The following is a 25,134-nucleotide window of genomic DNA, read 5'->3' on the forward strand; positions in this document are numbered from 1 at the left end:
CTCCTCATAGTATATACAGTATATCTCCTCATAGTATATACAGTATATCTCCTAATAGTATATCTCCTCTAATAGTATATACAGTATATCTCTTCTAATAGTATATACAGTATATCTCCTCATAGTATATACAGTATATCTCCTCATAGTATATACAGAATATCTCTTCCAATAGTATATACAGTATATCTCCTCTAATAGTATATACAGTATATCTCCTAATAGTATATACAGTATATCTCCTCTAATAGTATTTACAGTATATCTCTTCTAATAGTATATACAGTATATCTCTTCTAATAGTATTTACAGTATATCTCTTCTAATAGTATATACAGTATATCTCTTCTAATAGTATATACAGTATATCTCCTAATAGTATATACAGTATATCTCCTCTAATAGTATTTACAGTATATCTCTTCTAATAGTATATACAGTATATCTCTTCTAATAGTATATACAGTATATCTCCTAATAGTATATCTCCTCTAATAGTATATACAGTATATCTCTTCTAATAGTATATACAGTATATCTCCTCTAATAGTATATATCTCCTCTAATAGTATATACAGTATATCTCCTCTAATAGTATATACAGTATCTCTTCTACTAGTATATACAGTATATCTCTTCTGTCTGTTATTCTCAGAGTGGATGAGATATTTTGCTCCCTAACCATATAGTTGGTTATTTCTCATTACCACTGCATATAGGTATTTAACAATAAACCACCTTTTTTTTATACTTTACATATTAACTAAATTATACACCACAATTCTTTTTAAGGTTATTATCCGATTAATCAAAACAATAATTGATTATCAAAATAATCGTTAGTCGCAGCCCTAGACAGAAATGACACTTAGTGCTCTGGATTGAGACAAGTACAGACTATAGAGGGATATGCTTTGTTCATATTTCATTTCTGAGGTTTACAAACACTTTAAAGCACAACTCCACCCAAAACATTACAGCCTCTGGCAGGTATGTACAGTATTGCTGTCTGTGTCCCTTTGAGAAGATTTCCCTTTGCTTCCCATCAGGATGGAAATTCTCTTCAATGGGGATGAAGACAAAAAAACATTTTTAATAGGAGGGGGGTTAGAACTGTAATTGCTGCAGGTGAATTCCTGTCTAGTTGATGACAACTCCATTTTTTGCATGGGTGTCATTGGACAGGAAGTGAGAATGTTGGAAAAAAAATTGAAAACAAAGTTGCTGGACTTCAAAATGCTATAGAAATACCTGTCGTGGGAAGATGCTGCTCCTGGATTCCATAGCTGCCTAGGCATTTGGTCACATGGACTAAAGCCCAATGGGAAGGCTCAGAAAAATACCTTGGCATTTGGTATAATCATGAATCATTGTGGGAGCCCGGGGAAGAGTTTTCCCAGAGACAACCATTTCAGAGATTCATTTCACATATTTGAATTCACAGCATGGGGATGGTCCAGAGGTAGTTACTTTACTATACAGTAGATGCATTTTGGAATCAAATTCAAAGTAGCACCAACAACTCTTCAACACAATATTTTCATACAAAAAAAAATGAAAACACACATAGGCAGCACAACAAAACTAGATACTTCTACGTTTAGAGAGAAACAACACTTTGGATTGGTACGAGGTGGTCTGGAAAGTGAGCACTAATACCAATTCACAATCTGTTGGCTCATCCCACCTCCGTGTCGAACACCAGAATTTCTAGATGGTGACACCATCATGTTGGCATGGGTGATGGCCTTATGAGAATGCACTCCCAGTAGGACGGAGCAGGAATAGTTTGTGACTGGAGGTTACGGCAATGAGGGGTGCACTAGATGGACTGGAAGCAAAGAGGTCAAGACTATAAACTCCACCAGGAAGATCGATCAGGGTCCCTCGGGTCTGTTGGAGAGAAAAAGAAAAGAGTGAGCGGCTAATGAAGGGGAGAGTAAAAGTAGATGTAAACTCAATCACTAAAATCTCATGATGGGCATGGGATGTGTGTAGCTCGTGCCTGTGAAAGTGTCTCAGTGTAGACTTGTGCCAAATATATGTAGCAGTATGTGCTCTTCACCTCCACCATAGAGGGTCCTCTGCACCAACGTATTTCAGACTAAGTAAAGGACACCAAGTATGTGTGAATATAAAACAAGAGTACATGAAGCCTTATTTAGCAGAACACCCAGCAGACAAATCTTCATACGTACAGAGACTTTGAGTAATACACTTCTAATTCTCCATCTTATAGAGAGGGCTTTCTCAACCAGGGTTCCTCCAAAGACTGCTAGAGGTTCCTTGATCAATGAGCAATTTCTGCCTCTTATATACCTAACAAAGGACACGTATGATCCTTTTAGATATGTGTAAGGGGAGCATTCTTCCCACTGACCACCAATATAAGGAGCATTCTTCCCAATGACCACAGTTGAAAGGAGTATTCTTCTCTCTGACCACCACTGTAAAGAAGATTCTTCCCATTGACCACCAATATAAGGAGCATTCTTCCTACTGACCACCAATGTAAGGGATATTCTTCCTACTGACCACCAATGTAAGGGATATTCTTCCCACTGACCACCAATGTAAGGGATATTCTTCCCACTGACCACCAATGTAAGGGATATTCTTCCCACTGATCACCAATGTAAGGAACATTCTTCCCATTGGCCACCAATGTAAGGAGCATTCTTCCCACTGATCACCAATGTAAGGGGCATTCTTCCCACTGATCACCAATGTAAGGAGCATTCTTCTCACTGATCACCAATGTAAGGAGCATTCTTCCCACTGATCACCAATGTAAGGAGCGTTCTTCCCACTGAACACCAATGTAAGGAACATTCTTCCTACTGACCACCATTATAAGGAGCATTTTTCCCACTGACCACAGTTGAAAGGAGTAATGTTCCCACAGACCACCAAAATGAGGAAGATTCTTTCTACTGACCACCAATGTAATGGGACCCTTCTCAGTTGACCACCAGTGTAAGGAGCACCTTTTAACTAACCATCAATGTAAGCAGCTTAGGGGGCACATCTCCACTGATCATTATCTTTAGGAGGCATTTCTCCTCTGATCACCAATGTAAGGTGACACTTCAGTTTTCACTGTCTGTGTTTCTTTGTGGCCATTATAATTATTAATAATAATTTAGTTGTACTGAGAAGCCGAGGGTGTGAAATACGCCAAGTACACCATATTCCTCACTCTTATTTATTCTAATATCTCAAATCACTGTTCATGCTACTCTACCATGAGGTGTACGTAAAGTCATTATTAGCAGGGATTCCCTAAGACCTGAATGTTATTTCAAGGGTTCCTCCATGGTTGAGAAAGGTTATTATAGAGAGATCAATAAAATATCACTACATAATGGACTATGTGTACCGGTTAAGGTTTTTTTAAGTTATTTCCATGGATGCTTCTGATACTCCAGTAACCTGAGCTTGAGAAATGACATTATGATTTATAACAGAAACACCAACAGGTCTCTTTTGATGACACTTTAGATCAGCCATTCTCATCCAGGGTTTTGTGGGATCCAACGGTTCCCCCAGAGGTGGCTAGGGGTTCCTTGAGCTGTGGCTAACTGACCTTCCATGTGATGCGTAGTTCCAGGCCCAACACCACTTGGCAAAGCCAGCAGCATAACTGAAAGGGTGGCATTCTGGGCACTACTGTAAGGGGAGTATTCTTCCTATTGATCACCACCAATGTAAGAGGCATTCTCCCAATGACCACCAAAGGACTAATCTTAGCAAGAGTTCCTTAAGACTTGACAAATATTACAAGGGTTCCTTTTGGGTAAAAAGGGTGAGAAAGGCTGCTGTATATTAAGGAGGAATGGTAACTATTCCACAATGCACAGCCAGGGCAAGATATCTCTATGTCTGACTTACCATGTGTGAATTGCGATCAATAATCCGGCACATGTTGAGGTCACTTCCCGCTGCGACCATGTGACCTGCGCCCACCCAGCGACAGCAGTAAATCTATAAGTTGGGGAGAACATTCAGTGATTTGTACACAAGTCAGAATTATAAAAAAGCTGTATAATGGGGTAATTGGCCCCTGGTGGCCAGATTCTGGCAGCTGAAAGCTGTTAGAATAAAGCTGATTCACGATTGGCTGTTAAGGGTCACTGAACTGCCTGTGCTTCTCTTCGACTAATTAAATACGTCCAAGGGGCTCACTGAATGTTTCAGTACAAAATTATTATTTAGATGATTATTTTTCAGATTTAGACTCTGTAACATTGCTCCAGAGGTCCCCGAGCTGCACATTACGGCCACTTCCAGTCAAACTTTGGCCTTGTCACTTCATCTCCTTGTCTCTAGGACAGTCTCCAAACTGCGGCCCAAGGGTCAGATGTTTGGGGCACTATTCCTCTCAGCTATATGAGTCAGTATGCCTCCCACTGACACCAAGTGGGCATAATTCCTGGCACTGACACCAATGATGGAGCACTATCCCTCCCACTGACACCAATGATGGAGCACTATCCCTCCCTCTGACACCAGTGATGGAGCACTATCCCTCCCTCTGACACCAGTGATGGGGTACTATTCCTCCCACTGACACCAGCAATGGGTCACTATTCTTCCACTGATACCAATGATGGAGCACTATCCCTCCCTCTGACACCAGTGATGGGGTACTATTCCTCCCACTGACACCAACAATGGGTCACTATTCCTTCCACTGATACCAATGATGGGGTACTACTCCCCTACTGACCACCAACCCCGAGGCCATGTTTATTCTCCCTGATGCTGGGCCCGGGACATTTTTTACCCCCACTGGCCACAATACAGCCTCCCTAAAGTCTGAAGGACAATAAACTGGCCCTCAGTTTGAAAAGTTTGGAGACCCCTGCTCTATGATTACGTCAAAGTATGAGCTGAAACATGTCAGCATGTGTAGTATCTGTCACTTCTTGCAATAAAGCTGGTTTAAAGGCGCGACTGGAAGCTGTGTGCTGTCAGATTCAGACACATATATGAGCAGTGAAATGGTCAATGACTAAAACTGAAGTACAAAAAGCTGGAAAACATATCACTGGAATGCCCTGTACACACGATAGGATTTTCCGACAACAAAATCCATGTTTTTTTTTCCGACGGATGTTGGCTCAAACTTGTCTTGCATACACACGGTCACACAAAGTTGGTCGGAAATTCTGAACGTCAAGAACGCAGTGACGTACAACGAGCCTAGAAAAATGAAGTTCAATAGCCAGTGCTGCTCTTCTGCTTGATTCCAAGCATGCGTGGCACTTTGTGTGTTGGAATTGTGTACACACGATCGGAATTTCCGACAACGGATTTTCTTGTCGGAAAATTTGAGAACAAGCTCTAAAATTTTGTGTGAGGAAAATTCCTATGGAAAATGTGTGATGGAGCCTACACACGGTCGGAATTTCCGACAACAAGGTCCAATCACACATTTTCCGTAGGAAAATCCTATCGTGTGTACAGGGCATAACAGTTTGTGATGCTTGTGTCACTTATGGGGGGTACAAAATTAAAGGGTTGGTAAATTCTAAATTGCTACTTTAGTTATAGTGGGGTTTGGTGGCCGAGTGACCCCTCTGACTTTTTATACCTCTTGGGTTAAGACCAGCAATGAGACCTCTTGGCTCTGTTTTTGGTTAACACATCAAAGTAGACACACTTGACACTGTAGCACTAATGGGTTATTGGGAACCCAAAGAGTTGTGAAAGGTGACCATTCTAGTGTTGGCTCTCCATCCAACACTGGTATCAATGCTGCCCTCTTCAGACTGGGGAAACTTCAAACAGCATAAATAAAACAAAAGGGCGCAGAGGCCTTACTAAAAACATTTTATTAGGAAATTAAAACCAAATGCGTGCTTTGCTCTGATGAAGAGGGCTTGTCCCTTGAAACGCGTCAGCTGGCAAATCTGATTGAGGTTAGGGTCATGGGAATTTCATCTCTAACCTAGGACTGCCACTTCTGTGTTTTATACCCATCGCTGTTTCAGACATTGTGAGTATTTACTTGTTTGGTTTTAATTTCCTAATAAAATATTGCTGGTAATACGCTAGGCCTCTGCACCCTTCTGTTCTTGCTTTTATGTGAGATTTTATATTGCTTAGCAGAATGGCATTTATGGCTTGGGATTTGGGATTGGGTCAATCAGCATTCTTTCCTGTGAATTCCACTTGGATTTTTTTATTAGTTTTAGATGCTTCTGAGATCATTCAGAGATAGATGGATACATTTGGCCTACAAGTGAAAATCTACCGCTCTCAAGCCCTATGAACTGGATCACCCCCTAGTCTAGCCGGATAACAAAACCAAGCAAGGGCTCATCCTACCCCCCAAAGTATGTACAAATTCAGAAGAAATAAGCCAATTGCACATTGTAAAATTCAATGTAAGTGAAGCTTTATTGTTCCGGACAAGCAATACAAAGCTCCTGTCTGGCACCTGCTGATGTGTTTTACCAAAACTGGACTTAATTGTGGAGACGAGGAGGGGCATTTGCACATCCATGAAATAGCATTGCGAAATTATTAAAGAGGTACAAATCCATCTCACATAATGTTAATAACAAGAAGGTCATTAATGCCTTCCTACCATAAATGGTACAGGAAGTCCCTGAGTTACGGACACAATAAGGACTGTAGGTTTGTTCGTAAGTCGAAGTTGTTCGTAAGTCGCAACATTGCATTTGTAAGTGTAACTTCCAGTCGGAACACTGCATTCGTAAGTGTAACGTCCGCCTGTGCATGGATGTGGGATGTTCCGGGCGCTTGTTATGTTATCTGGGGTTCTTCTGGCCATGCAGTACATGTAGTACTGCAGTATGGGATGTATCTGGAGGTATCCAGGACCAACGTAGAGTACAAGTGGCCGGCATTTGAGGCCGTTCGTAAGTAGGAGTCGTTCGTAACTCGGGGACTGCCTGTATAACAAAAAGCCTCTCCCTACAAGAACGCTATTACCACCCAATGGTAAAACACAAAGTAAATCCAAAGAGAAGTGGAACGGACATCCTGATAAATTCCACATTTTTTACAGAAAACTTTAGAACCAACTACTGTTAAAAAAGAAATGTAAATCCAAATAAATATTTTGCATTGATGTATATAGCAAGGAATTTAGAGAGAAGTCTTCTTGTCAGGATGTGACTTTTATTTGGCCTCCTCCTAAGCTGCACCAATCTGCTTTTACATTCCTATTGACTTGAATGGGGACTATAACAGTTATGATGCAGGTCTTAAACTGTTGATTACTGTATACAGGTATACCTCCGCAGTACACTGATTGTATAAAATATGAGAAAGTGATAGAATAAAATCTCAGCTACAACTGAGCCCCAAGTCTTTGGGTACTCACCTGGGAAGGACCCCTGAAATCATCGGGAATGGTGCTGATTTTCTGTCCGCTCTGAGAATCCCAGACCTGTACAAGGCGAAACGCAATGGTGAGAGCCCACAGCAATGGAGAGCAAACAGACACTGAAGACTCCAATTATATATCTTCCGTCTGGGATAATCAGTCCATACATGGGAAGACCCATCGATGTTCAGAGGACAACAGTGCAGGGAAGAGATTGTACAATAAAACGGTCGCCCTACCCAATGATGATACTTCAGTGTTTGATGAAGTTAAACCCCATCACAGTCTTTTCTATCTCTACACTACTGGAGAGATCTCTACTCTGAATTCTGGGTCTGTACACCTGCTTTGCCCATTATAAGGGGTTTTCACCATCCCCATGCTGAGTACCCGGGTCTTTACACCTGCTGTGCCCATTATGAGGGGTTCCCACCATCCCTGTGCTGAGCTCCTGGGTCTGTAACTCCTGGTGTGCCCATTATGTGAGGTTCCCACCATCCCTGTGCTAAGTTCCCGGGTCTGTCCACCTGCTGTGCCCATTATGAGGGGTTCCCACCATCCCTGTGCTGAGTTCCCGGGGCTGTACACCTGCTGTGCCCATTATGAAGAGTTCCCACCATCCCAGTTCCCGGGGCTGTACAGCTGCCACAGTCATTCCAATGGCTCCTCCTCTTACTGTCAGACTTTTAATTCAATTTATATTACAGGGGGTCCCCGGGTTACAAACAAGATAGGGACTTTAGGTTTGTTCTTAAGTTGAATCTGTTTGTAAGTCGGAACAGCTACATTTTTTTAAGTCTAGCTCTAGCCAAAAAATCTATTTTTAAGTTTTTTAGATAGCCTAGGGAAGGGTTATCACCCCTGTAACATTTGTTTTGCTGTCTGTGCCCCTATTCAGAAGATTTCACCTCACTTTCTGTCCCAATGACAGTTGGATTTTGAAAATTTGGGGTTATTAGGGAAATAAGGATTGGTGATAAAGCATCAGTGGAGACACCTTTTTCACATATTAACTCTTACAGGAGTGAATTTCCCTTCCTAGGGGGTAGATTTCTTCTCACTTCCTGTTGTCTCCTTCCGTTTGTAAGTAGGAGTCGTTTGTAAGTCGGATGTTTGTAAGTAGGGGACCCCCTGTATAGGGATGTGTGAACACTCAAAAGTCCAAGGTGAGAGAGGGAAGAGAGCTTTGGAACTATGGTGAGGAGATCTTGGACTGGCGCACCCAAGAAGTATAAAAGCACAATGGTGACCCCCAGAAGTGAGATCCTGGTGTCAGACAACACTGGAGATGTGTGCTGCATCTAAATTCTTCAGATGGAACAGATAAATGAGAAGCATGTGGCCAGTGTTAGACTCCCCATATCTCCCAGAAATCCCTATTCTTAAGTGTCTGCTGGAACTCGTAGTTCTTTCACCAATCTGATCTCTTCCATCACTTGTCTTGGCTCCTCCCTGTCTCACCTGCAGGTTCTCCTCTTTCCTCCATGAGCCAATCAAAATCTGCTCTGTGTAAGGGTCGATGTCCAAAGCATCTCCGCACACGTGGGGGCCTGAGAGTCTCCTGGAGAGGGAAGAAAGGGGCCCTTTATTCACACTGATTCCGACAGTCACTGGGACAGTACACACAGCAGTCACAATGTCCGTCTACACACTAAAGCTGGCCACTCACACAACAATATACTGTCCACTCTCCTTGGAGTGGAGACAAATACATTCCTAACAGGTCACAATATAAAGCAACTTTTATAATTAAAAAGTCAATGAGCTCCAGTCAGTGACCTTGTCTAGGCTGAGATGATGATGTAATCAGTCTGCTGCAGGCAGGAGGAAGCATTTCGGTCTCCTCTCCCTCCATTAATCAGACTGCAACATTGTAACTTTGCAGCAAGTTACAAGGTGAGATGCTGCTGTAGGGGCTGATCTGTGCCAGACGTTTGTGAACACAGCCAAGAACATAAAATATAGAATATAGCTACTGGCAAACCAAAAGGAGATTTTACAATCAGATTGTAACATGTGTGGCCAGCTTTATGAAGACTACTCCAGCCTTACTTTAAGGAATGCCTCTGCCTGATGTCCCAGAACTGCAAAAAATAGAAAATAGAAGTCAGTACAAAATACATGAAGAGTTTTTATTAGCAAAAGGCCCGACTGCACTCTGACATACAGGTCAGACATTAGAGCAATAAGTCTCAACCACTGGACTGCGTCCTCCTACCTCTTGGACCTCCAGTCAGCTGCTGATTTCAAACTTCCCACAGTGCCACCAACCTACCCTAGTGGCCTACAGTGCCCCCCAACCTCCCAAAAAATACTACCAAGCCCCCGGCAATGATGCCTAACTTGCTGCAGAGCCTCCAACCCCACATAGTGTTCTCAACATCTGGCACTGTCCCACAGTGCCCCTCAACCTTTCAGAGTGCCACCTAGTGCGTTCCACAGTGCCCGTTAGCTTGCTGCAGAGTCTTTAGCCCCCCATAGTACCCTCAACTTCCGACAGTGTCCCACAGTGCCCTCCAACCTCCCACAGTGCCTCCAACAATACCCCTAGTTTGCTACAGAGCCTCCAGCCCCCCATAGTGCCCTCAACTTCCAACAGTGTCCCATAGTGCCTCCTAGTGCCTTCTGCAGAGCCCCACTAGCTTGCTTTGGAGCCTCCAGCAGCCCTATAGCACCCTTAATCTCTGGCAGTGCCCCCCCAACCTCCCTCAGTGCCACACAGTGCTTCTCACAGTATCTCCTAGTTTTCTACAGAGCCTCCAGCCCCCCCATAGTGTCCTCAACCTCTGACAGTGTCCCACACCCCCCCCCAACCTCCCACAGAGCCCCCTAGCTTGCTACAGAGCCTCCAGCTCTCCATAGTGCCCTTAACCTTCAACAGTGTCCCACATTGCTCCCAAACCTCCCACAGTGTCCCTAGCTTGCTAAAATGCCTTAGGCCCCCCATAGTGCCCTCATCCTCTGACAGTGTCCCACAGTTCCTCCCAACCTCCTGCAGTGCCCTCCAGTCTCCCACAGAGACCTATGCATATCCCTATCCTCCTGGACTCGAGATTCCCAGCCCCCACAGTTGCCCCCAGCTCCCTCTAGAAATATCATCCCTTATCATCCCTTATACAGATATCAAATCTGTTACAGAGTTCCTAGTTCAGTTTAGCTGTAAGAACATATACTGCAGAAGTGATGGGAATCCCTCCAATAGAAACATTCTTTAATTATGGTTGGGAAGGGTTAGATCCTGTTGTGTTTTTATTGCTGTATCCTTATTGGGGAGATTTCTGCCTATTTCCTGCCCTAGTGACCACACAATGAGGAAAATCTCCTCAGTGGGGATACAAGTAGCAATTAAAAGCCTAACCGAGGTTCTAACCCCTCACCACTTTATAAGGGTCTCTTTTTCTGATTGTGTCTCCATTGGAGAGATTTCCCCATAACTTTCTGGTCCAGTGATCTCTCCCTTTACAACACAGATAGAAATAAAATCTGGACAAAGTGTAAACTCCGCCCCTCTTTATTCAAAGCTAAAGAATAAAAAACAATGGCGGGAGTTCTTTAAATGATGAGCCCGAAGGGTTACCTGGACGGTGTTGTCCCAGCCTCCGGATATAAAATTCATCTCACTGTGGGGGTGAAACTTCAGAGCGAAGACCCGAGAGCGGTGACCGTCCATCATAGAGAGAGAAGGGCTGCGGGACAGATGTAGTAAATGGTCACTCCACCCAAAACTAAATCCGCATTCCACTTTTCCAGGTTAAATTACATCCAATAACATCTTGTAACCCCAGGCTGTCATGGACCCGTCCACTAGGGGTACCTGAATCCAGGCTGTCATGGACCTGCCCACTGGGGGTACAGCAGAAAAACAAACAAATACTCCTGCGCATGAGTATAGTGGCTAGCCCAATAATGAATGGTCCACTCCTCAATGCATTGGTTTCTTTGCCTTGCTGCCCTCTAGGACCGGAGATTTTCTGATTGCACTAGAAAGATAAAGGAAAAGAGGGCGCACCAGCCTTGTGCATTATCCCAAATACATTTATTTTGTATAAAAGAAATATAAAATCTACTCACAAGCATGTGAAGATTAATAAGCATAAACTGTCTTCAATCCCGTGGTAAAACAGTCCTGGGACCTGTACTCTTCAGATCATAGGGTAGACCATGTAGGGGTTCCTGCTGGCTAACGCGTTTTGAAAGTAAATCTTCTTCCTCAGAGCCTAACAGCAAAGACTCCTTAAGCTCCATATATATATATATATATATATATATATATATATATATATATATATATATATATATATATATATATATATATATATATATATATATATATATATATACACACACACACACACATGTACCAATGTCACCAATTGCACCTCCCGAGAACCCGGAGCACCTTCCCTTCATGGGGGTGGTTAAGCAGGGTTGTCAAGGACATCAGTCCAACACAACAGACAACATATGAAAGATACAAGTAATATTAGATAGGGAGTAATGGCTCCAGAGTTGCATATGTGGGTGCATCACTCCAGCTCCTCCCCTCTGTATGGGATGTATAGAAAGCAGTTTAATTAATTATGCCCCTATATGGTCTCCCCTATGATCTGGAGAGTACAGGTCCCAGGACTGTTTTACCACGGGATGGAAGCCCGTTTATGCGTATTCATTTTCACATGCTTGTGAGTCATTTTTATCTTTTTTTATACAAAATACATTTATTTGGGATAATGCACAAGGCTGGTATGCCCTCTTGCCCACTAACAGAACCTGAGCCCAGGCTGTCATGGACCTGCCCACTGGGAGTACCTTAGCCCAGACTGCAATGAACCCGTCCACTGGGAGTACCTGAGCTCAGGCTGTCATGGACCCTCCCACTGGGTGTACCTGAGCCCGGGCTGTCATGGACCCTCCCACTGGGTGTACCTGAGCCCAGGCAGTCATGGACACACCTACTGAGAGTACCTGAGCCCAGGCTGTCATAGACCTGCCCACTGGGAGTACCTGAGCCCAGGGTGTCATGGACCCACCCACTGGGAGTAGCTGAGCCCAGGGTGTCATGGACCAGCCCACTGGAAGTTGCTGAGCCCAGGCTGTCATGGACCTGTCCACTGGGAGTACCTTATCACACCTGTACTGTTTAGGTGTGTACTGTATAAACCATAATCTAAACTCCAGACAGATAATAAAAACCCAAATGAATGCAACTCCTGAAATTTACACATCTCTACCACACATTTCAGCTCTGTCTGGCAGGGCGGTAACCTGCTCTGTTAAAGTTTTAATTTCACTGATAGCTCTCCTCTATATCCCCCTGTCAGACAGAGCTGCAATGTGTGGTAGAAATGTGTAAATTTCAGGAGTGGATGGACAAATCCTTTGGCAGGCCATCTGTGTATTTAGCTGGAGTTCAGCTTTAAGTCATCAAATATTAGGTGGAGAGAGGTGGGAGGGCAGGGGGAGGCTATTTTATTAAAAATAAGGAGTGGAGAGGGGTAGGGGGACAGGTGGGTGAGGGGAAGGCTTCCGCTATACAGTAAAAGTTGAATCTGAAGTACAATGTACACATATAAGACTTTGTTCACCCTGATCAACATGCATATAAAATTTGCAATTAAATTATTTTGTTTTAAAAGAAATACCTCTTTTGAGACCCATTATTGTCATCACTTGTCTGTCTGGTGCTCTTTGCTCAAGTCTGGTGGGGGCCAGCAGGATTCTTTAAATCTCACAGCACCCTGTCTCTGATTTACTTTCAAGAGCATTATATGACATACTTTGGGCATGCATGCTCCTCCTGCTGGACAACAGGTGATACAGACTTTAGCTGTAACCTGCTTATCAGTTGCGTGATTTGTAATCAAACTACTGATCTTCAGATTGAACAGCTAAAGTCTGCACCTCCCAGGGATCATGCGTGTCTAAAGGGATGCCAGGGATGTGTTCTTTCATTTAGTGCTGGGGAACAAAATGATTGACGGTGGAGAAAGTTAAAAGCTGTGCGAGGCAGGCAACAACAGTATAGCTGATGTCAGTGAAGAAATTGGTGGAAGAGGGGAGCACAGACCTGGGCTGGCAGATGTTCACACACGCCATCTTCTCTGCATCATACACGAGGATCTCATCGCCGGATCCCGCTGTTAAGAAATGGCTGCCGGAAGGGCTGAAGGTGGCTGACAAGGTCTGTCTGTCCTCCTGCAGGGAGCGGACACAACTCTGAGTAGAGAGGTGCCAGAACTTCACCTGACCTCCCGCATCTGACACAACGACAAAGAGACAAATAACTGGAATTATTCATTATCCAAGAGAAACATTCATCATCCAAGAGAACCACTCATCATCCAAGAGAGCCAGCCATCATCCAAGAGAACCACTCATCATCCAAGAGAACCACTCATCATCCAAGAGAACCACTCATTTCCAAGAGAACCAGCCATCATCCAAGAGAACCAGCCATCATCCAAGAGAACCACTCATCATCCAAGAGAACCACTCATTTCCAAGAGAGCCAGCCAACATTGAAGAGAACCAGCCATCATCCAAGAGTACCACTCATCATCCAAGAGAACCACTCATCATCCAAGAGAACCACTCATTTCCAAGAGAACCAGCCATCATCCAAGAGAACCAGCCATCATCCAAGAGAACCACTCATCATCCAAGAGAACCACTCATTTCCAAGAGAGCCAGCCATCATCCAAGAGAACCAGCCATCATCCAAGAGAACCACTCATCATCCAAGAGAACCACTCATCATCCAAGAGAACCAGCCATCATCCAAGAGAACCAGCCATCATCCAAGAGAACCACTCATCATCCAAGAGAACCACTCATCATCCAAGAGAACCACTCATTTCCAAGAGAACCAGCCATCATCCAAGAGAACCACTCATCATCCAAGAGAACCACTCATTTCCAAGAGAACCAGCCATCATCCAAGAGAACCACTCATCATCCAAGAGAACCACTCATTTCCAAGAGAACCACTCATCATCCAAGAGAACCACTCATTTCCAAGAGAGCCAGCGAACATTGAAGAGAACCAGCCATCATCCAAGAGAACCAGCCATCATCCAAGAGAACCATTCATCATCCAAGAGAACCAGCCATCATCAATAAGAACTGGTCATCAAACAGAACCAATCATAATCCAAGAAATCCAGTCATTTTTAAGGAGCGCCATTCATCAACAAAGAGAACCTGTCATAATAAATGTGAATCAGTCCAAATTAAAGAAAACTAGTCATAATCAAAGAGCCAGTCATAATCATCAAGAACCAATCATAATATAGGGAGTCAGTTATAATAAAAAAGAGCCAGTCAATATCAAAGAGAACCAGTCAAAAAAAAAGAAAACTGGTCATCATTCAAGACAACCGGTAATCAGAAAGAACCAATTATAATCCAATAAGTGTAAAAATACCCATCGATCCTGCCAGAAATCTTGTAAGCTGATAACGTCTTGTGCTCTCTAACTATGCCACACTTTTATTAGTTATAGTATTCCCAGCTCTTTTTCTGGATTACAAAACAGTCCCTTATCATATAAAGAAGCGGTGAGGGAGAGGTAGAGATTTTTTATAGTCCTGCCATATGATGACAACGCTGCTTTTCAAGTACAGTGAAGCGTTGTCACTCCAGGACAGGAAGCGTATTATCACCTCTAAGGACTGGTAAACTGCATTATAAGATATCACACTTTAAATGGATTAAAACTCCCTGGGTTTGTTTGTGAATGATGTATACTTCACCCTGCATTTACCTTGAACTTGAATTGGCAGGTTACGTGTTTCGAGGGACGCACCTCCTTCTTCAGAGCTAAGAAGGGTGTGTGATCCCCGAAAAACGTAAGCCTGACATTTTCGAGCGACTGTTTGGGCAAGGTGACACCATCCCACTGCTGGATCACGGCATAGCATCTACATCACTTGTATCTTAGTACACTTGTGAGGGCTGCATCAGTGGAGCATTTCAGTTGCAGATCACTATCTAGCATGTGGATAGGACCATCTACAGATGTCTATGTCTCTTGAGAGCTAGGGGGGTGTACTGCATACATGTGGCTGTTTCTTGGCAGGATCGCTCAGGTGGGTTCGGAATAGGATCCAAACTCACCTGGGAATGGGATCATCTCTAATGATGGAGCTAGTCTATGCAATGTGTGCCAGCGTGGCCCTTTGTAGTCTCCACCAGGGGGCGTGTGACAACACAGCAGCACAAACAATGGTCATCCAACAATAGGAAGCGCCTGAACATGGCAGGATCACCAGTGATTATACTCATATAATTGAAATTGCAGATTTAAAAAGGCTGAAACTGACTTTAGAAATGATGTTGAGATTTTAGCGATGGGGATTATATCTACAACAACCTTTTGTGAAAAAAAAACATGAAAAATGTGACATTTGGGCTATAGAACACTCTGCTTACATGTGGCCAGGAGCAAGTCCCCCTTGGCGCTGGGTCTGCTGGGGTGGAATCTGAGCGTTGTGACTGGCAGATGCTCTGTGATCGATTGTTCATCCTTCAGAGTGTGTACACAGCTTCCGCCTGACACCGCATACACCTGCAGAGACACATGACACATCACGTGACACAGGTTTGACCGTACAGAACTACAGATGACAGCAATACAGAATACAGAGAACCCTTATATGTTGCGTTGCAGCACTCCTACATGTGACACTGGGCCTCCATGATTGAAAGAACTAACATCCAATGAATGAAGGGGGTGGGCCAGGCACAGTTAGTCTGGAGAGGAAATAGCTAGATCACATATGTCATACACAAGGCCTGCGGGCCGGAATATGTGGCTTTTGCACCCAGTTTGGCTGCCGGAACGTGCTGGAGCTCCATTCCGCCACCTCTGGCTTCCGATCTGCTATCACGCTGTCACTTGTAAACACTGAAACCTTCTGGGTTTACAGGGGACAACTTTGCCCTCAGTGGTTCCCAGATTCAACAGATCCCTGCACACCCTCATGGCAGGGACAGATCTCCAGAGATAGAGAGAAAACAAGCACCCAAACCCTGCACTCTGTACACAGTGCCCACTTGAACTCTATACGCAATACACTCCTGAACCCTGCATTCTATACATAGCACATCCCTTAAACCCTGCACTCTGTACACAGTGCATCCCTGAACTCTATACGTAATGCTCTCCTGCACCCTGCATTCTATACATAGCACATCCCTTAAATCCTGCACTCTGTAGTGCAAATCCTGAACTCTGCACTCCGTACATAGCACACCCCTGAACTCTGCGCCCTCTGTGTAGCGTACTCCTGAACTCTGCACTCTTTAGTGCACCCCTGAACTCTGCACTCTGTACATAGCACACCCCTGAACTCTGCGCCCTCTATGTAGCGTACTCCTGAACTCTGCACTCTGTAGTGCACCCCTGAACTCTGCAATCCGTACATAGCACACCCCTGAACTCTGCGCCCTCTGTGTAGCGTACTCCTGAACTCTGCACTCTGTAGTGCACCCCTGAACTCTGCACTCTGTACATAGCACACCCCTGAACTCTGCGCCCTCTATGTAGCGTACTCCTGAACTCTGCACTCTGTAGTGCACCCCTGAACTCTGCAATCCGTACATAGCACACCCCTGAACTCTGCGCCCTCTATGTAGCGTACTCCTGAACTCTGCACTCTGTAGTGCACCCCTGAACTCTGCAATCCGTACATAGCACACCCTTGAACTCTGCGCCCTCTATGTAGCGTACTCCTGAACTCTGCAATCCGTACATAGCACACCCTTGAACTCTGCGCCCTCTATGTAGCGTACTCCTGAACTCTGCACTCTGTAGTGCACCCCTGAACTCTGCACTCCGTACATAGCACACCCCTGAACGCTGCACCCTCTATGTAGCGTACTCCTGAACTCTGCACTCTGTAGTGCACCCCTGAACTCTGCACTCCGTACATAGCACACCCCTGAACTCTGCACCCTCTATGTAGCGTACTCCTGAACTCTGCACTCTGTAGTGCACCCCTGAACTCTGCACTCCGTACATAGCACACCCCTGAACGCTGCGCCCTGTATGTTGCATACTCCTGAACTCTGCACCTTGTATGTAGCACACCCCTAAACCTTCCACTCTGTAAGTAGCGCACCCCTGATACAACCGGCTCTTAGAGGGTAACCGTACTGCTGAGGCGGCCCCCAAAGAAATAGAGTTTGACACCCCTGGTCTAGATGATGCTGGACGTCCTCCAGCCAGAAAATGAAGGGGCTCTATCTGACTTGCTGCACATTTTAATGCACATTATGAGAAGCTCACAGTGTTCAGTGAAATCATGAAGAAACATCTTCTAATACCTTGATTATCCCGTTGATGAGTCCAGCTGCCAACAGGGTCCCCGATGGGTTGAACTGGCAGCTTAGGACCTCCTGGCCGCAGTCACTGGAAGACAAGATGGAGATAAACGTTCATTTTATTAATCCGTCATCTTATACTTCATAAAGATCCCCTCCCCCCTCCATTTCATAACTTACATCTCCTTCTCCAGATGAAGCTCACCCTCGGTGCCGGGCTCTGGAATCGGCTCAAAGGAGATTTCACCAGCACTGGGACTCAGGAGCTGGGAGGAGGAGCGGCGGGCGCTTACCCTCGGACGCGGAGTCACCAGTAATCCAGACATCTGTGAGCTCCTTCTATTTCCTATATTAGACACAACCAGAGAAATGTACAAGAGGACATATGAGGAGATACAAAGCACACAATGATCCCACACAGCACTCTGCACTCTCCTCCCAACAACATTCCATACACCGCTATGTAGCACCAGACACACCATATACACGGCTAAGCATCGCCGGAACGCCATATACACCACTAAGCATCACCGGAATGCCATATACACCGCTAAGCATCACCGGAACGCCATATACACCGCTAAGCATCACCGGACACACCATATACACCACTAAGCATCACCGGACACACCATATACACCGTTAAGCATCACCAGACACACCATATACACCGCTATGTATCACCGGACACACCATATACACCACTAAGCATCACCAGACACACCATATACACCGCTATGTATCACCGGACACACCATATACACCGCTATGTATTACCGGACACACCATATACACTGCTATGTATCACCGGACACACCATATACACTGCTAAGCATCACCAGACACACCATATACACCAATATGTATCACAGGACACACCATATACACCGCTATGTATCATCGGACACACCAAATGCACTGTTAAGCATCACCGGGCACACCATATACACCGCTATGTATCACCGGACACAGTATATACACGCATTGGGAAGTAGGTTATATGGTTTCCATATATAGCATAGCTCACACCTTTGCAGTCAGTTCCAGGGAAAAAAAAAAAAGAAATTAGAACATGCTACATTTTTTCTGCACTGGATTGTACTGGAATGCAGTAAAACGCATCAAAAACGCACCGGAATGCATCAAAAATGCATAAAAAATATGCACCAGACCCCAGTGCAGAGAAAGAAAAAAAAAGATGAAAAAAGAAGCGATAAAGCATCTGGAATGCATCCAGAAACACATAAAAAACACATCAAAAATGCATTAAAAAAATGCACCGGTCCCCAGTACAGAGAAAAAAGAAAAAAAAAAGGAGGAAAAAAAGAAGAAATAAAGCAACTGGAATGCATCCAGAAACGCATAAAAAACACAACAAAAATGCACAGGAACGCATCAAAACAGCACGTGTAGAAATAAATCCAGAACGGATCTGGAGTGCGTTTTTGTGTTGTGGAGCGGCCCTATAACAGTACCCCTTTTACATGCCGCCATTACTGCAGAGCAGAGTGGTTTGCCGCCCATAGCTCAGTAGTCCAATCAGAAGCTGCGCTCCACGCAGTGCGCCCCCCCGAGGGCTCATGCACTTTGGATTTCACAGACACTTTCTATGCCGAGTGTAATTTCCCACAACGCTTTCCCTCACCTGGGGAGCCCCACATGCAGCGTACAGCCTGCCATACAAAGAGAATCGCTGTACGCCGCTATACTCTTGCAAATGCAAATGCCTCTTTGCACTGCCGTTTCGCCCACGCATGCGCATCCAACAAAGCAAAACTCCTCCAAGTTTCTATGCCTTGGTGCGGGAAAGTGCGCCAGCCATAGAAATCTCCTGTAAAATGGACCTTTAAGCCCCGTTCACATTTGCGTGTCGCGCTAACATGCATTTTTTTTGTGCGTTTTTCACCCAGCAGCATAGGGCTGCCCTACATGTGACAAACGCACCATATAAGAGGCTTCCACACCTTTCTGGGTGGTGAGCTGTACAGTTTTTTTTTTTTTTACTGTACGATGCGGCGTGATTAATCGCACCACAAAATGCACGTTTCCTAGACGCTTTTAGGATGCTACTAACAGTTACTCCCCATTCACATTATCGCATAGCGGGGAACGTTCCCACTACACAATATTGACAGGTTATTTGCCTGCGATTCTGTGGGTGGCAAAGGGAAGCCCATTGCCCTATGCAACAGTCAAAAATCGCAGGCAAATTGCCTGTCAATATCGCATAGCTCGTTCCCCGCTACGGGGCTCAATTGTACTGCACGTTTGTCACCTGGCAAGAAGCTCTGCGTGATTCTTGCTGTAGTTTGCTGCGACTGCCGGGCAATCCTGTTGCGCAAGAATTGCGGCAGAGTCGCATCGTGGTTGGGGCGCCATTGAAGGATAAATGGCACCCAAATGTGTACAGCACGTTGTACTGCAATTGCCATGCGATTTGGAAATCACAGCAATTCTGCCCATGGTCACAAATCGCCAGATAAATGGAGCCTTGGGCTTGGGTTCATTTATATGCAGTGCAGGAAATGCAGCGAATCCTGTGCGTTTTCCACACCGCCTTGAAATAGCACGGCGTTCATGCGAACTGCAGGGGGTGTCAAAGTTAACAACACCCCAAACCAGTTCTTATAATGCAGGGCGACTGACAGAATCAAATCGCATAAATGTGAAAAAAGGGGTCCTGTGCAGAAAGGGTGCGATTTAAGCCATACAAATGAATGGCTCAAATCGCTACGCACAGACACTGCGTGCGATTCCGAACTGAAACACATGCGTTGTCCTGCGCCGCATATATGTGAGCCCAGCCTTAAGGATCCGTTCACACTTGTGCGACTTTGGAAAACATGGATAATCATGTCCATCGAGTACCGCTCGTACCTATGCAGCCTTAAAGTAACATCGACTTCAAATGACTTCATGCGCTGCTTTGTTCCGACTATCATGCGACTTGAGGGCCATAGACTTTAATGGTAACCCTATAAAGTTGCATGAAAGTCGCACCTGAATGTTTAGAAGTTAGAATCACTCCCTAGGACACATTTAACCCCTTGATCGCCCCCCCTAGTGTTTAACCCCTTCACTGCCAGTGTCATTTACACAGTAATCAGTGCATTTTTATAGCACTGATCGCTGTATAAATGATAATGGTCCCAAAATAGTGTCAAAAGTGTCCCATGTGTCCGTCATAATGTCGCAGTCCAGATAAAAATCGCTGATCGCTACTAATAAACAAAAATTAATAATAAAAATGCCATAAATCTATCCCCTATTTTGTAGACACTATAACTTTTGTGCAAACCAATCAATATACGCTTATTGCTATTTTTTTTAACCAAAAATATGTAGAAGAATAGGTATCGGCCTAAACTGAGGAAAACAATTTTTTCAATATATTTTTGGGGGATTTTTGGGGGATATTTATTATAGCAAAAAGTAAAAAATATTGTTTTGTTTTTTTCAAAATTGCCGCTTTTTTTTGTTTATAGCTAGAGTTGCCACCTCATCCCTTTAAACCCGAACACATATTGAATACACGGGTTCTGTGGCTGATTAAGGTGGTAATTAAACTCACTTGGTGCCATATGTGCAATAAAATAAGCCTCAGAACCTGTGTAATTCATATGTGTTCGGGTTTAAAGGGATGAGGTGGCAACCCTATTTATAGTGCAAAAAATAAAAACCGCAGAGGCGATCAAATACCACCAAAAGAAAGCTCTATTTGTGGGAAAAAAAGGATGTCAATTTTGTTTGGGTACAGCATTGCACGACCACGCAATTGTCAGTTAAAGCGACGCAGGGCCGAATCGCAAAAAGTGCTCTGGTCAGGAAGGGGGTAAAATCTTCCGGGGCTGAAGTGCTTAATGCAGATAAGGCACCAAGTGAGTTTAATTACCACCTTCATCAGCCACAGAACCCGTGTAATTAATGTGTGTTCAGTTTTAAAGGGATGAGGTGGCAACCCTACTCGTGACGCCATAATCGCAAATAAAGCAGAGAAATAAAGGCCGGTCATGCTATAACAAGGGCTAAATACCTCCTTCAATAAGACGTCTCCTGTGTGGCCCACAGAGCTGACACTCCACCGGCAGGGAAGCAGATTCGGAGTAAACAAACTCGCTCCTGTGGTTGCCAGGCAACAAAAGTTATGTCTGCCAAGCCCTGGAACACCCACAGGGCGGGAAACACATAACACAGCCAGGGATACTCACTAAGCATGTGCAGACTACAGCCAATGACAGGAAAGGGCTTGGCTGTCTCAGGTGTTGCCAAGCAACCCAGCCTTATCTGCTGTCCAAAACACAGCACTAGGCCTCATCCTCACTGACAGTGTAACCTGTTTATATGGATGAGGATAGGTTCAGGCTGGCCCCTGAGGTCAAAGTTTTACCACACGGGCGAGCGTTACGTGCTTCAGTGCATCCTGTTTCCTTTGTTATAACTTTATTTGAATTGTCACATAGTGACGTTTCATTTCATGTCTGTACACAGCAGCGTGGTGTGTCGCGCGTATGTAGGGTTGCCACCTCATCCCTTTTAAACCCGAACACATATTAATTACACAGGTTCTGAGACTAATTTAGGGCAGATAAGGCACCAAGTGAGTTTAATTATCACCTTAAACAGCCACAGAACTTGTGTAATTAATATGTGTTCGGGTTTAAAGGGATGAGGTGGCAACTCTGGGCGTATGGTTGCCACCGCATCCTTTTGAACCTGAACACATATTAATTACACGGGTTCTGTGGCTGATTAAGGTGGTAATTAAACTCAGTTGGTGCCCCATCTGCATTTAATTACCCTCAGAACCTGTGTAATACATATGTGTTCGGGTTTAAAGGGATGAGGTGAAAACTCTAGTCGCGCGGCGCGCCGCTGTGCGATACTCTCCACAAATAAAAGACGTGCTTCTGCCCCAGTGTTCTGGTGTGAACATGTCACATAGAAAACACCTGTGACCCTGCAGTGACCTGAGTGTATCCGGTACGAAAAGTCACCACACATAGCCCTGGTTCACACCAGTGCGGCTTTGAAAGCGTGCTACTTCAGAGCGATTTCAAAGCCACTGATCAGTGCGATTTCATGTGTGGTTCGCTGACTTTTGTGCAACTTCATTTACACTAGACATGCACATTCGTTATCATCCGAATGCATTTTCGTACAAATTTTGGGGATTTTGGTGTTCGTTTTAACAAAACGATAACGAACGCGCAGAACCCGAAATCTGAAAGATCCAATATAAAAAAAATGCTTTATCTTCGTATCCATTATATTTTCGTATCGTTGCGACAACAGTTCGAAATAGATAGATAGAAGATTCGACATGACGGTGACAATAGCGATCTGTGTCTATCGAACCTGCGGTCAAATGTGCCTAACCTAACTCTGTTAGTTCAAGATTATCGACACGATCAAAAAGAACCGAAAATTTTGATTAAAAAAAAGTTCTTCTTCGTTTCTGTTATACAATTTTGTAAATGAGTACGTTTTCTCCTTCACTGATGGGCACTGATGAGGCTGCACTGACGGTCACTGATAAGGTGGCACTGATGAGCGTGAATGAGATGGCACTGATGGGCACTGATATGTGACACATATGGGCACTGATGGGCGGCACTGAAAGGCTGCACTGATGGGTACTTATGGGTGGCACTGATGGGCACTGATAGGTGGACACTGATAGGTGGACACTGATGGACACTAATGAGTGGCACTGATTGATGGTACTGATTGGCATCACTGATTAGGAGGCACTGGCAGGTATTGCTGGTGGGCACTGATTGGCATTGTGTGGGCACACATTGGCATCATGTGTGGGCACACATTGCCACCCATGGCCACCAGGGATGCCGTTCCTGGTTGCCACCCCTGAGGGTCCTGGTGGCATCCCTGGTGGTCCTGGGTTGGCATCCGTGGGGGGGGCACAGACAATCAGCACAGACCCCCCATCAGGAGAGCAGCCGATCGGCTCTCCTCTACTCACGTCTGTCAGATGCGAGTGAGGAAAAGCCGATTGACGGCTCTTCCTGTTTACATCGCGATCAGCCGTGATTGGACACGGCTGATCACATGGTAGAGTCTCCGCCAGAGACTCTTTACCTAGATCGGCGTTGCGGTGTGTCAGACTGACACGCCGCAACAACGATCGTCGCGATGCGTGCCCCCAGGGGTGCGCAGCGGCTTGTTATCCTGATCACGTCATATGACATCCGGTCAGGATAACACAACCACTTTGCCGTCGTCATTTTGCTATATGGCGGGCGGCAAGTGGTTAATTAATTCGTATTTTCGTACAAATGCGTTTTTAACTAAACTAAATAAATAAAAAACAAATTTTGGGGCGTAACTAAAGAAATGTATTTTTTGGACGTAACCGAAATTCCGAAACGCAGAGCCCTCCCACCCCCCTGCGATATCAGCGAATACCAGCGGCTTCGCAGCCAATCATGACAGGACCCAGAACCCGGAAAGAAAACCGGGTGAAGACAGAAGCCGCGGCGCCTGGCATCAGGGGAGCCGTGGTAAGTCGCACCCCTTTACCGGCAATCAGTGGTGGCTGGTGCTGGGCGATTTTGGAGGGGGCGCAGGAGGGCCCCTTCAGGTCCGGACTTACCCTACGCTGGAGCCCTGACGGTAAAGGGATGCGACTTACCATGCGATTTTGGACTGTTTAGGTGTGGTCAGTTTACCTGCATTTAGGGCCAGTTCACACCATATGCAGTCCAGTGCGTTTTTTTCTGCATCAAAAATGTATGGATAGTAGGCTATATAGTTCACACCAGTGCGGTCAGTTCCAGGGCGTTCCAGTGCCATAAAAAAAAGTAGAACATGCTGCATTTTTCCTGCACTGGACTATACTGGAATGCAGTAAAATTCATCAAAAATGCACCGGAATGCACTGGGACACATCAAAAATGCATCAAAGAGGCACCAGACCCCAGTACAGTGAAAAAAAACAAAAAAAAACAGGAAAAAGGCCAGTTCACACCACATGGAGTCCAGTGCGTTATTTTTCTGCATCAAAAACGCATGGAAAGTAGGTTATATGGTCTTTAGTGGCATAGTTCCCACCAGTGCAGTCAGTTTCAGTGGGTTCCAGTTCCAGAAAAAAAGTAGAACATGCTGCATTTGTCCTGCACTGGACTGTACTGGAACGCTGTAAAAACACATGAAAAGCACCAAATGCACCAAAAACGCACTGGAACACACATGTCCTTATTTAGGGCCAGTTCACACCACATGCAGTCCAGTGCATTTTTTTTCTGCATCAAAAACGCATGGAAAGTAGGTTATATGGATTTCAATGGCATAATTCACACCAGTGCTTGCAGTTCAACTGCGTTCCACTTCCAGAAAAAAAAGTAGAACATGCTGCATTTTTCCTGCACTGGAACGATGTAAAACGCATCAAAAACACACCGAAACCTACCTAAACGCACCAAAAATGCACTAGA

The 25,134-nt window shown here is 44.8% G+C and overlaps 1 protein-coding gene across 1 annotated transcript; it reads right to left on the bottom strand.

Moving 5' to 3' along the window:
- Window positions 1–1,452: 1,452 nt before the first annotated feature.
- Window positions 1,453–21,889, bottom strand: LOC141147605 (guanine nucleotide-binding protein subunit beta-5b-like). The gene is made up of 11 exons (XM_073634837.1): window positions 21,717–21,889; window positions 17,864–18,029; window positions 17,687–17,771; window positions 15,791–15,926; window positions 13,428–13,617; window positions 10,938–11,046; window positions 9,413–9,444; window positions 8,822–8,921; window positions 7,358–7,423; window positions 3,892–3,984; window positions 1,453–1,893 (listed from the first exon to the last, which is right to left on the bottom strand). The coding sequence occupies exons 2-11, from the start codon at window positions 18,007–18,009 to the stop codon at window positions 1,750–1,752; spliced, it is 1,101 nt and encodes a 366-aa protein (XP_073490938.1). The 5' UTR covers window positions 18,010–18,029; window positions 21,717–21,889; the 3' UTR covers window positions 1,453–1,749.
- Window positions 21,890–25,134: the final 3,245 nt, after the last annotated feature.

The sequence above is a fragment of the Aquarana catesbeiana genome, linkage group LG06 (assembly GCF_042186555.1).
Source record: "Aquarana catesbeiana isolate 2022-GZ linkage group LG06, ASM4218655v1, whole genome shotgun sequence".
NCBI classification, from domain to species: domain Eukaryota; kingdom Metazoa; phylum Chordata; class Amphibia; order Anura; family Ranidae; genus Aquarana; species Aquarana catesbeiana.